We start from the raw sequence: 12544 nt of genomic DNA on the forward strand, positions 1-12544 counted from the left end.
TGTACCCACAATAGATGGGTACAGATGAGTTATTCAAGAAGCTCTCCACCAGCCTTCCCACATCCATTAAGGAGTAGGTGGGCGGGAGTCCTGAGTATGGTGCAGAGGTTACAGCAAACACTGCTAGGTCTGTCACCACCTGGGATTCACCTAGAATTTATTTTCTGTTGGACTTTAAAGCGGTTGTAAACATTAATTTTTTTCCTGAAATAAAATTTACCTGCCCTGTAATATTTACCTGCCCTGTGCCCCTTACCTCCTCTTCTAGGGTCCCTTGCCAGCACTCTCCACTCCTTCTCTTCTCCAAATGATTCATTACATGCTAGATACTGTGGGGGCACTCATGCAGGCTTGCTCCCAAACTGGGCTTTGTGCATCTATAGGAATACACAGTGAAGCTGGGCTCCACCCACAATTCCTTCTTACAGGATTTGATTGACAGCAGCAGGAGCCAATGGCGCCCACTGCCATTACAGCATTTAGTGAATACAAGATAACTGCTGCTTCTGCAGACTGCTGCTGCAGTCAGAGCATTACTGGACTGAGGGAGGTGCAAGGCAGGAGGGCTGTAAAGTAGACTAGGGTGCAAGGAAGGGGGGGCTGCAAAGGGGACTTGGGTGCAAGGAAGGAGGGATGTAAAGGAGACTGGGGTGCAAGGAAGTGGGGTTGTAAAATGGATGGGGGTGCAAGGAAGGGAGGCTGTGAAGGGTACTGGGTTGCAAGGAAGGGGGCTGTTAAGAGGACAGAGGTGCAAGGAAGGGGGGGATGTAAAGGGGACTGGAGTGCAAGGTGAGTGGCTGAGAAGGGGACTGGGGTATAAGGAATGGGGGCTGTGAAGGGGATGGAGGTGCAAGGAATTGGGGGCTGTGAAGAGGACAGAGGTGCAAGGAAGAGGGGCTGTGAAGGGGGTGGAGGTGCAAAAGAGGTGGGGCTGTAAAGGGGACTGAAGTGCAAGAAGGGAGGTTTTGAAAGGAACTGGGGTGCAAGGAAGGAGGGCTATGGAGGAGACTGGGATGCAAGGAAGGAGGGCTGTGAAGATGACTGGGGTGCATGGAAGGGGGTTATGAAGGGGGCTGGGGTACAATGAAGGGGGGCTGTGAAGGGGACGGAGGTGGAAGGAAGGAGGGCTGTGAAGTGGATGGAGGTGCAAGAAACGGAGGGCTATAAAGGGGACTGGAGTGCAAGGAGGGGGGCTGTGAAGCGGATTTAGCTGCAAGGAAGGGGGCTGTGAAGGGGACTGGGGTGCAAGGAAGGGGGGCTGTAAAGGGGACTGGAGTGCAAGGAAGAGGGGGATGTAAAGGAAACTGGAGTGCAAGAAAGGAGGGCTGTAAAGGAGACTAGGATGCAAGGAAGAGGGGGCTCTGAAGGGGACTGGGGTGCAAAGAAGGGGGGCAGTAAAGGGGACTGGAATAGACTGTACTACTTACTAGAAGAGTGGAGGCTGTTTTAGTCTCAAACAGAGGTCCAACTCCATATTAATTTCCATTGTTTTGGAAAAGGATATCCAACAGGTTAATATAGGCGTGAGGATCAGATGTTCACAAACTTTTGTGTTTCTATATACTCTTTGGAGTACACATACATCCTAAAATTATTTCTATACAGTGGGGGTTATTTACTAAAATTGGAAATTGCAAAATCTGGTGCAACTCTGCATAGAAACCAATCAGCTTCCAGGTTTTATTATTAACTGAACACGCTGAAGTTAGAAGCTGATTGGCTATCATGCACAGCTGCACCAGATTCTGAGTGCTCCATTTTTAGTAAATCTACAACATAGTCCCTTTCCAACCAACTTCCTTTCCAAGCTGATATTTTGACAAATGAAAATTGTCACAATTTAGTTTAGAGATCAGCAAATGTTGTGTTGAAATGTCCATATATGACTAGATTGACAAATAGATTATTTTTCCGAGTGTCTTTGTACTACTATTACATGTGTAAATATAAGTGTATATCTATATAAGTACCATATTCCCTGTCCCCAGACACACTCTGATGATAATATGGTTATTGATCGCCATTGATTGCTATCACTTATCTGGAAATGCTGATGGAGCAGGGAAGGGGTTTAACCCTCCATTATCCAGTAAACAGCTGAAGAGGGCAGTATGGGTAGCTCTCCCTCACTGGGCACTGTGACTGTAATATGGACAGGGAACAGATTTTGAGTTTTCATATTTAAGGTATTAGGTGTCACATATTCTCAGACAGCATCAAAGCACTACTGTGTATGGTGGTGATACTTAGACATTGTTACTTCAAGATTGTGATAGGTAAACTCTTGATACCAGCATGAAAGGAGTTAATGGGTTAATGTGCTTTGTACATCTCTGACAGGAATGGCATTGAGTGAAGGTTTGTATATACTAGATGGATCTTTAAAATCACAAGGTAATGTTCTGCATGTAGGCAGGAAATGGGTTAAGGCTAGTCTCAGCACTCTGATATTATATATTTTGCTTTGTGTCAACCTGTCTGCAGAAGCTGTGACAGACTGAGGACACAGAGCATCACAGAGTGCTGTGCTCGAGAAGCAGAGAGTGCTGTGCCCAAGAAGCAGAGAGTGCTGTGCCCAAGAAGCAGAGAGTGCTGTGCCCGAGAAGCAGAGAGTGCTGTGCCCAAGAAGCAGAGAGTGCTGTGCTTGAGAAGCAGAGAGTGCTGTGCTTGAGAAGCAGAGAGTGCTGTGCTTGAGAAGCAGAGAGTGCTGTGCTTGAGAAGCAGAGAGTGCTGTGCCCAAGAAGCAGAGAGTGCTGTGCCCAAGAAACTGAGAGTGCTGTGCCCGAGAAGCAGAGTGCTGTGCCTGAGAAGCTGAGAGTGCTGTGCCCAAGAAGTAAAAAGTGCTGTGCCCGAGAAGCAAAGAGTGCTGTGCCCGAGAAGCAGAGTGCTGTGCCCAAGAAGAAGGGACTGCTATGCCCAAGAAGCAGAGAGCACTGTTCCCAAGAGACACAGAGTGCTGTTCCTAAAAACAAGGAGTGCTTTGCCCAAGAAACATAGAGTGCTGTTTCAAATAAGCAGAGAGTGTTGTGCCCAAGAAGCAGAGACTGCTGTGCCCAAGAAGCAGAGAGTACTGTGCCTGAGAAACAGGGAGTGCTGTGCCCAAGAAGCAGAGAGTGCTGTACCTAGGAAGCTAAGTCCGAAGCTTAACAGAACCAGTGAGAATGAGGATTATTCTATGTCACTCCTTCTGTCACCCTCCTCCCTTTACTACCTCTTTCATTTCTAATTGATTAACTTTCCTGCTGACCGCCTACTGCTTTCTTTCACACCTTCTTCTCATCAATACTTACCCTCTCTTTCCCTCTCTTCATCAGTTGCCGTCACTCACTTGGAGGCAATTAATCTATTTCCTTATTGTCTTTGCTTTTTCAGCCATTTTTCTATCATATGCATTGTCTGTATTAATTATGATTATTAATATCTTTCATTATGACTTCTGATGACACATTTAGGCAAGCAGCAAGAATATGTCCAGAATTGTCTGGTAGAAGCTTCTCCTGCTTAACGTTGATAGCATCACAGAGTGCATTGACTCCTTTTGTAATTCTAGGCTTATTCAAATGGCATTTACCATTTACGTCTCTCATCTTGTCGCTTTCTAAATGATTTTTAAAAATATTTTAGGTGCCCCATATCACACCATCTTTCTTTAAGAATGGATGGGCATGGTGCATGGAATAATAAAGTATAATTTGTAGCTTAGAGTTCCTTTTAGATGGACATGGTGCGTGGAATAAAAAAGTACATATTTGTAGTTTAGAGATCCTTTTAAATGGTCAAAATAGGCCACCCTAGAAGATTTAACGGATTTGAGTAAACATGGATACATCCAAATTTGTAAGAGCCAGATGTTTAGCTGCTGAGCCATACTGCTGGCTTATGCAGAGAATAGCAAAAATGCTCCTAAAATGTACAGGGCAAGATGAAGTCATCATTATCCTCATCATCATCCTCTTCCTCTATACTCATTATCCATTCCTCCCATATGAGTGTATAAAGACCAGACAGGAACACCATATGCACTCTGTTCTGGTTTAAAACAATCTGATCAGTTAGGTATTTGTCTAGTATACGGGAGGTAAGTTTTTTAGTGTGAATATGTAGACTGTGTTTTCACTAAATGTTTGTGCATAATGATCAGTGTATCTCTGCAGTATGGATAGAAAATAGAAAATGTATGTGGTGACACTGCCAGACAATCCAGCACATGTGCTAATGTATGTACTAAAACAGTTTTCAAATATGACCGATGATGGACTTGCTATTATCTGTTGTTTGGCTTCTTCTGTCCCGTGAAGGGGTTAAGTGGTAAGGTTAAGTGGCAAGTACTACTGGTACTGCTCTTTATTGATTGTCATCATCATCATTTATGAGAGTCTTGAGAAAATGTGGAGCATTAACCCCTTGACTGCCAACAATAAGCAAGTGTAGTGGGAGGGTGAAATGACACTGCAGCTCTCCATCATCAGGGATATTTGCTCCCCTGCATTTTACCAAGGTGGGTGGGGTTGCTATGCAGTGCTGCATGGCTCCAGCAGGCAAGAGAGTGATGCTATGCAATGAAAACACATTAGATGATTTTATATGGCTGCTAGTTGAAAGAGTTAAGAGAAGATTTCTAGACAGGGAATAGGTTGTGTCCAGCAAGTCTTAGCAGATTAGTATTAATTGATGCATTTGTCATCCATTTGGACTGTTATATTGATACTGAAGATGAGCCAGCCTAGTTCAGGAGCACTGTGGTGTCTTACATGGCACAGAGGAAAAAGATCAACTTCATCTTGCTCAGACAGTGAGATGCTATAGCACTTGGTAGTATACTGGTATCATGGGGCTTAGGTCCCTAGACTGTGCATTGAATGAGTGGTGTCATGCATAGCAGTGTAGGGGCTGTCCTACGTTCTTCAGTACACTTGCAGAATAAGCAGAAGTGAGAAGCTTTGCATCCGCACAACTGCTGGTAAGTGGAGCAGGTCTCCTGACTACTGGCAGAACAGTGGTTAATGTATGTATTATCTTTTGCATGACTTTTGTGATACCTCTTTGCATCATTCATGATGATTATTTTCCTGTATCATAATGTTCTGCATCTGCATCCTTCTGCCTGTGCCTTTCAATTCCAGCCTATTTTTCCATCTCTCATTGCTATCCAGCCTCATTTACCTTCCCCTCCTGTCTCAGTGCCTATATCTGTATGACTCTCTCTATCTCTTATTCAGTCCTAATTTCCACGCCCATGCAGTGTGTGGATAGGAGGGAGGAATCAGTGTGGTGGGTATCACTCTCCTCCGGACATCTACAGCACAGGCTGAGCTGCAGGCCCTGCTGTAGGGGGCCATACCTGTCTGAGTGTGTGAGTGTCTACCTGTATGCTCCTTATACCCTATAGATTGCCCCCCCCCCCACTTGTTCTAGGACGTGGTCCCGGTAAGTAGTAAGACTCAAGAACCCTTGTCTAGAAAGCTTACATTCTTATACTTGGAGATGTTCCTATAGTAATTTGTATACACAATATGCCTCTGGTAATCTGAGAATATGAGATTGTACAGTTTTGTGGAATGTACCTCTTTCATAATTTTGTTTATACACTGTTTTTTACATGCACAATATATTATGCCAAAGCTGACTGCCTAGGGATTAGGAATATCTTTTTTTAAGGAAACAAACACAGCTTTCTTTAAATCTGCAATTGCTGTTACTATAATGGTATAAATATGTTTGCATACATTCATACATTTTAATTTGTATTTTCAGTTAATTAACCAATATTTATAATTGCTTCTAGTTTAATGACTCCTGTAAACACTGAAAAATCAATACAGGTGAAGCTGTTTGTGAAACTTGGATGTCTTATATAGAAGCTTTATTAAAGTGCAGATTTACGACGATCCAATAAACTTGTCAGCTTAGATTTAACCATGCCCTTGAAGCTTTGGGAACCTAAAAATATTTGTTATAATTTAATTCTTGCTGAATTAATACTTAGTAGTAAAAACCTTTTGTGTATTTAAGCAGCGCATTTACAAGTAATATATAAAATGGTTTCTGTACAATTATGCTGCATAAAACAATGATAAAACATACCCATTAATCTGAGCATTTGGAAAATAAATTATATAATTTTTACTACCCTTCAAACTACTTTGCTAGTATGCAAGAGTACATATTGGTCTATCTATCCTATTCAGTTGGTTATTAGTATTAATTGCTACAATTCTAGATAACGCAGTTGATTTTATGTACTAATATACTGACCATTCAGTAGTTACTCTAATCATCCTGACATAAATAAGAATACTAAATTAAGTTATTTGTGTAGTTGTTATTCCTACCTTTTTGCTCAAATTATACCTTATTGTTTTTTGTTTTTTTCTAGTGTCTTGTCGCTCCCCGGTAGGGCAACTACCTAACAGCTTCCTGTACCCACTATCCTGCTCCTCCGAGGATTCCATATTACTTGGAGATCAAACTGGCACTGAGGAGGTGGTAGTAGCCAGCAAAAACGTCATGAAGAAGAAGACTGTGCTGGCATTGTTTGGTATAGTGCTAGGGTACCTGGTTACAGGAGCGGTGGTCTTCCAGAAGCTTGAACAACCCTTTGAGGCTATGCAGCAGAGCCTACTCAAAAGACAACGAGATGAGTTCCTTGCAGAACACTCCTGTGTTAGAGAGGAATCCCTGGAAACCTTTGTGTTGGTAAGAAATAGACATAGAATGATAACATTTGGATTCATACAAATATGTAGAAATGCTTAGTTTACAAGACATATAATGGCAAAGAGCTATATGGAAACAACTAATGAGCAGTCATCTTCCATTGTTTTGTTTGACCTGAAGGTGAACTTAACCTGAAGTCCTATGGTAAATGTACATTGTTGCTCTCCACTCTGCCATATTAATTAAGGCCATTGACTTCTGTGGAAAAAGTCTGCTCTGCATTCTTAATGTGGCAACAAGTATTGCCTGTAATATATTATGCAGGCAACAGAGGTGGGGGGATATTTAGCACAAAGTAAAGAAAGTTTCCATTTTTATCTGTCTTCCAGTTGCTAACAACATAGTAAATAGAGACAATATTTCCTTATCTCCATATTCTGGATATACGGATTTTAGAATCATGGACTTATTACTTACTCTTATCCCTAGGGCTTGCAAAGGAAAAAAAAGATTACAGCAACATGGTTATCTACATTAATTACCTTACTGGTAAATTAACTAAAAAAAATTAACATTTCCAGGATGCTGGAAACTAGAACTGAATTACCTCATTTGGTGAATATTATAACTCTTCTTTAGCCATACGTACAAAATATAAGGAAACACAATTGTAATTACATAAGCTAAAAAACTTGACTGTTCTATAGTTGTTGTCATCCTCTTACCTTCTGCCATAGAGAGAAAACTGATTGGAATTGTATAGCCAGAATGTCATTTGGACACACTCCCTCTCTTATTCTGCATTATTTAGTAACACTCATGTTTTGTCTATGTTTTGTTCTTTAGTCATGCTTACGGTTATGTCTGCAGGACATGTAAAGATAAATCTTTCATGCAAGCCCACATCCATACTCCTCTGTGTTTAGCTTTGTCATTAAAGAGGGTGGAGTCAGGATTATGGCAAGGACTGGATTGCCATCACTGTGAGCACACAAGTCTTGATACCCAAAGCAAACCAGCTGTGCTAGGGTCATCCCTTTTGCACAGAATATTGTTCTACTGGCCAAGAATGCTATGAAAAAAATGTGTGTATATAATATACATACATCTATATTTTTGATGATGGTGGGAAAAATGTCTTGCCTATAACTAGTGGAAAAGGCTTTCTTTTTGCCTTCACTGCAACAGGCACAGGCTCACTGTTTCTAATGGAAAATACACCCTAATCAAGACTTTCCAATTCATCTATCCATATCAGTGATACATTTCAAACCACTATGTACTATGATCAGGCCCTGAACTGCAGTGTTGTGCTATATTGGAATGACACAGACCTTTTCTCGATTGTAATCAACCTGATCTATAGACGATTTGGCCATCCTTGGGGATAACCAGGTCTGGTAGATATGGTTATCCTGCACATTGTTTGGGGGGCAATGGAAGCAAATGTAACAATGTTACATTTACATGCTGATGTATTCACATCTTCTATTCTAATGGTTTGATAGCCAAGTTAATATCCTTCAACTTCAGATGCTGACAGCTGACAGCAAAAGGGTGGTCACTCTTATAGAAGCCATAAAAGCTTATTCTAACAAGAATCTATATTCGTATGGGAGCTTTTTACAACTTTCAGCTCACAGGAACATCCAAAAACAAAGCAGCCCAGCCCTGTTCCTTTTACACCCCTATTTCTCTTATTGGAGTATTCCAAAAATTCAGGTCTGAATATACATACTTTACAGTTGTATAATAGAAATATGTATTCTGAAATAAAAATCCATCTAGCAAATAAAACACTTCCACAGGTGATATGTGTATGGATAACCCAAAAGTTGAATAATGGCACTTTTAGTGTATATAACTATGCAAAACAACATGAACAAAGAATAAGAATGCAATGACCGTTTTACCTAATTTATCAAGGAGAAATATTAAATTGGTCCAGTCATTCTTAGATGATGTGGCAGGCTGCAGTCCTGTGCAATGTTGTGTGCGAGCCAAAGCCACTCCTCTTTGGAAACAAATGTGCATAGATTGATTGTGTACCATTCATATCTTTGATCCATTCAATGAGTTTGATTATATCATCTGTTGCAGACACATTTTACTGCAATCTGTATTATATCAGGAAACTTACTTTGCTACATCTACTGTATGAATGCATTTAACTTGGACAGAATAAACAATGAAGGGGGCATACTGTGAATACACACATACCTACCTACGTATTTAGTATATAAAGTATTATTGTTGTTTGCATATCCTATAGGTTTTGGCCATACATGTACTTTAAGGAGCTACAACTCATGTGATGTTCTTTCAGAAATACATTAAAACTTTATTTCTTTGAAAAATAAAATAAATTGCAAAAAGAAAAAAAGAGGCAATGAAAATACCATATGCTTTAGTGAATGTATGCTTGTGTCTTTGTAAATCTGTTTCTCTAGTAGGAATATATAGCTTCCCTTTCAGCAATAATGCATACCATATGAGACATTTATCCATATTTCAAAATTTGAATGCTAGACTTGTAATATAGAGCGCTGTACCTCCTTCTTTGATAGATTATACCTTTCTGAAACTATGCAGCTGATGTGTGTCAATGGTACATTTCAGTTGTTTGTGTTTTAGTTCAGCTCTTCTTTAAGGTGTTACATGATATATACTGTGGGGAAAAGGAAATGATGGCTTGCACAGTTAAGTAACTGTTTGGCTCTACAGCAGGTGAAAGAAGCCCTGGGTTCTGGAGCTGATATTGCAGTAAATGGCACCAACGTTACCTCGCAGTGGGACATTGGGAGTTGCTTCTTCTTTGCGGGAACCGTCATCACCACAATTGGTAATGGTCAATATTCACCATAGCACACAAGAACCATATTTAGGCTTAAAAGCAGCAAATCCAGTATAATATAACTTATTGTACTCACATTTATTTCATGTATACTTACTTCTATTAGAGTGTACAGTGTATTTCATTTTTGGATAAAGTAGGGAAGGGTTAATACTACTGTCAGTTTTTTTTTTGCTGTCTGTGGCCTGTTGGGGAAATTTCCCTTAATTTCCTGTTCTGGAGGCAGAATAGGAAGTAAGGTGAAATCTCTGCAAAGTGAGGGTAATTTCCCTTTTAGACAGAGGTATCCCCATTGGGGGATTTACTCTCACCTCTTGTTTTTCAGACGACTCCAAAATTTCTCAAAATATCAGTTGAGAAGGTGAATCTGTCTATCCACAGCAATAAAAATGTGACGGGGTTCCACGTCTTCCCTGCTCTATTTATAACTAAATAAAATAACTTTGACTTTACATAAACTGAAATAAAACCTATTTATTTGATATGGTCATGGTGTACATCAGGGTTATGCAACTCCCATGCTCAATGGTTAGGATTGTAACACAGTTTTAGGGTTTATCTGCTTTAATACTTAATTAAAGTGTAAGCTCACCTTTTCAGAAAAAAATGGAAAGGTGAACTAATGCTGTATGCCCAACTTACCTCCCCAGTTCTCACTGTCCTTACCTCTGTCGGTGATGGGCTGTCAGTGCCCATGAAGCAGGTGCAGTGGTCCAGGGATTTGAAATCCCTGCTCTTTTCCCTCTTCTTTCTGCAGCACTTCTGGGACAGACCAGAGCAATTCTGATTAGTCATAGCTGGCACAGAGCATCGCTCTGATCTATCCCGAAGGTGCTGCAGAAAGTAGAAGGAGGCGAGCAAGGATTTCAAATCCCCGGTCCTCTACCCTGGGTGGTCACTGACAGCTCAGAGTCATCACCCATGGAGGTAAGTACAGCATGGACTGATGGGAAGGGGAGGGTGCACGGTGTTGGTTCACATTTTTATTTTTTCTGAAAAGGTGACCTAACCATTTAGGTAAAAATGGTTGTGGCACATATACGGTCCTTGAGGACTACAGCTCATAGTTGTAGCCTGTATAAAGCCGTTCAGGACTATAGTTCATAGATACAAGCAAGTCATGCCAGAAAATTCATACAAAACACATTAGAAATTACAGAAAATGTATAACACTATTCAAGTCATACAGTACTACAAGGTATGGAATAAACATAATACATACAACCACACCAACCATATTACAAGTCAGCATAGCTCATTTACAAAAGGAGTAAAGGCATGTTCACTTTACAAAGTGATTTTTTTTTTCACTTTGCAAGGGAATTTTCACTTAAAGCAGAATTTCACTCACGCTGTCAAAAAATAAAAGTCAGCAGCTACAAAAAGTGTAGCTGCTGACCTTTAAAAAACAGCCACTTACCTGTCCCTCGGTCCCGCGGTGTGTCCCCCGCAGCCCATTTCACCGGCTGTCCTGTATTCCTGGAGGCTGGCATCTTCAGTGTGGGCACCCACTGAGCATGCACGAGTAGCACTGCGCATCATGAATGGTCCTGTAGTCTTCTGGGACCTGTCACGTGTCCCAAAAGACTACAGGGAGGGAGGGCACCTTCCACTTCTGGTCGCCTAGGCAATCGGACTGGAAGTGGGAGCGGGTACCTGTCAAATTCGGGTACCCGCTTCCCCCCGCCCCCCAAAGGTGCCAATACTTAATGGGGAGCGGGGCAGCAGTCCTTAAAGCGGAACTTCCCCTTTTGGGTGGAGCTCCACTTTAACCTAGTGAACAAGGTAAAGTGCTGACATACACTATATTGCCAAAAGTATTGGAACTCCTGCCTTTACATGCACATGAACTTTAATAGCATCCCAGTCTTAGTCAATAGGGTTCAATATTGAGATGGCCCACCCTTTGCAGCTATAACAGCTTCCACTCTACTGCGAAGATTGTCCCCAAGGTTTAGGAGGGTGTCTATGGGAATGTTTGACCATTCTTCCAGAAGCGCATTTGTGAGGTCAGGCACCGATGTCGGACGAGAAGGCCTGGCTCACAGTCTCCACACTAATTCATCCCAAAGGTGTTCTATGGGGTTGAGGTCAGGACTCTGTGCAGGCCAATCAAATTTCTCCACCTCAAACTCACTCATCCATGTCTTTATGGACCTTGCTTTGTGCACTGGTGCACAGTCATGTTGGAACAGGAAGGGGTCATCCCCAAACTGTTCCTACAAAGTTGGGAGCATGAAATTGTCCAAAATGTCTTGGTATACTGACACCTTAAGCGTTCCCATCACTGGAACTAAGGGGCCAAGTCAACCCCACACCATAATCCCCCCTCCACCAAACTCTACACATGGCACAATGCAGTCAGGCAAGTACCTTTCTTCTGGCAACCGCTAAATCCAGAAACGATTGCTAGACAAAGAAGTGTGATTTGTCAATCCAGAGAACATGTTGCCACTGCTCTACAGTCCAGTAGTGACATGCTTTACACCATTGCATCTGACGCTTATTGCACAGGTGGCAACCTATCACGGTACCACGCTTGAATTCACTGAGCTGCTGAGAGCGACCCATTCTTTCACAAATGTTTGTAGAAGCAGTCTGCATGCCTAACTACTTTATTTTATACACCTGTGGCCATGGAGGTGATTGGAACACCTGAATCCAATGATTTGGAGGGGTGTCCCAATACTTTTGGTAATATAGTGTATCATCGAATCACATGCAAGTAGAAATCCTATTTCTGTTTATTTTCCTTGCACATGATTGGGTATTCTTTACAAAGCTTTTTACTTGCACATAATTTACTTTGCAAAGTAACAGCACAGTTACTAACTAGTAGGTACTTACATTCAATGAGACATGTCCCTTGTGCTGGTGGCTGCTGTCTTAGTTGAAATCTTCCATTCTTTGCCCCTTCCCCATACTTCTGCAATTCTCTGGTGCTTCCGGGGTTAATACAGCTGCTGGACCTCTCATAGGCACTCCTGAAAAGTTTAATCCATGCTCACCCTTTCTGTCCCTGCCACTTAATTC

At 41.6% G+C, this 12544-nt stretch overlaps 1 protein-coding gene across 2 annotated transcripts in view; it reads left to right on the plus strand.

The window, feature by feature from the left end:
* The first annotated feature begins 4511 nt into the window (after nucleotides 1-4511).
* Nucleotides 4512-12544, plus strand: part of KCNK4 (potassium two pore domain channel subfamily K member 4) — a 52475-nt gene continuing 44442 nt past the window's right edge. Inside the window, exons 1-3 of one of the 2 annotated variants that reach the window (XM_089652833.1) lie at nucleotides 4512-4960; nucleotides 6377-6696; nucleotides 9382-9499. In XM_089652833.1, coding sequence (XP_089508959.1) covers nucleotides 6508-6696; nucleotides 9382-9499 — 307 coding nt within the window. In that variant the 5' untranslated portion in view covers nucleotides 4512-4960; nucleotides 6377-6507. Of the gene's footprint in view, nucleotides 4961-5250; nucleotides 5428-6376; nucleotides 6697-9381; nucleotides 9500-12544 lie in introns of those variants that run through there. The other variant, XM_089652831.1, reaches the window with a different exon arrangement.

This window comes from Staurois parvus, unplaced genomic scaffold, assembly GCF_062004578.1.
Source record: "Staurois parvus isolate SC_StPar_1 unplaced genomic scaffold, SC_StPar_1.0 ptg000694l, whole genome shotgun sequence".
NCBI lineage: Eukaryota > Metazoa > Chordata > Amphibia > Anura > Ranidae > Staurois > Staurois parvus.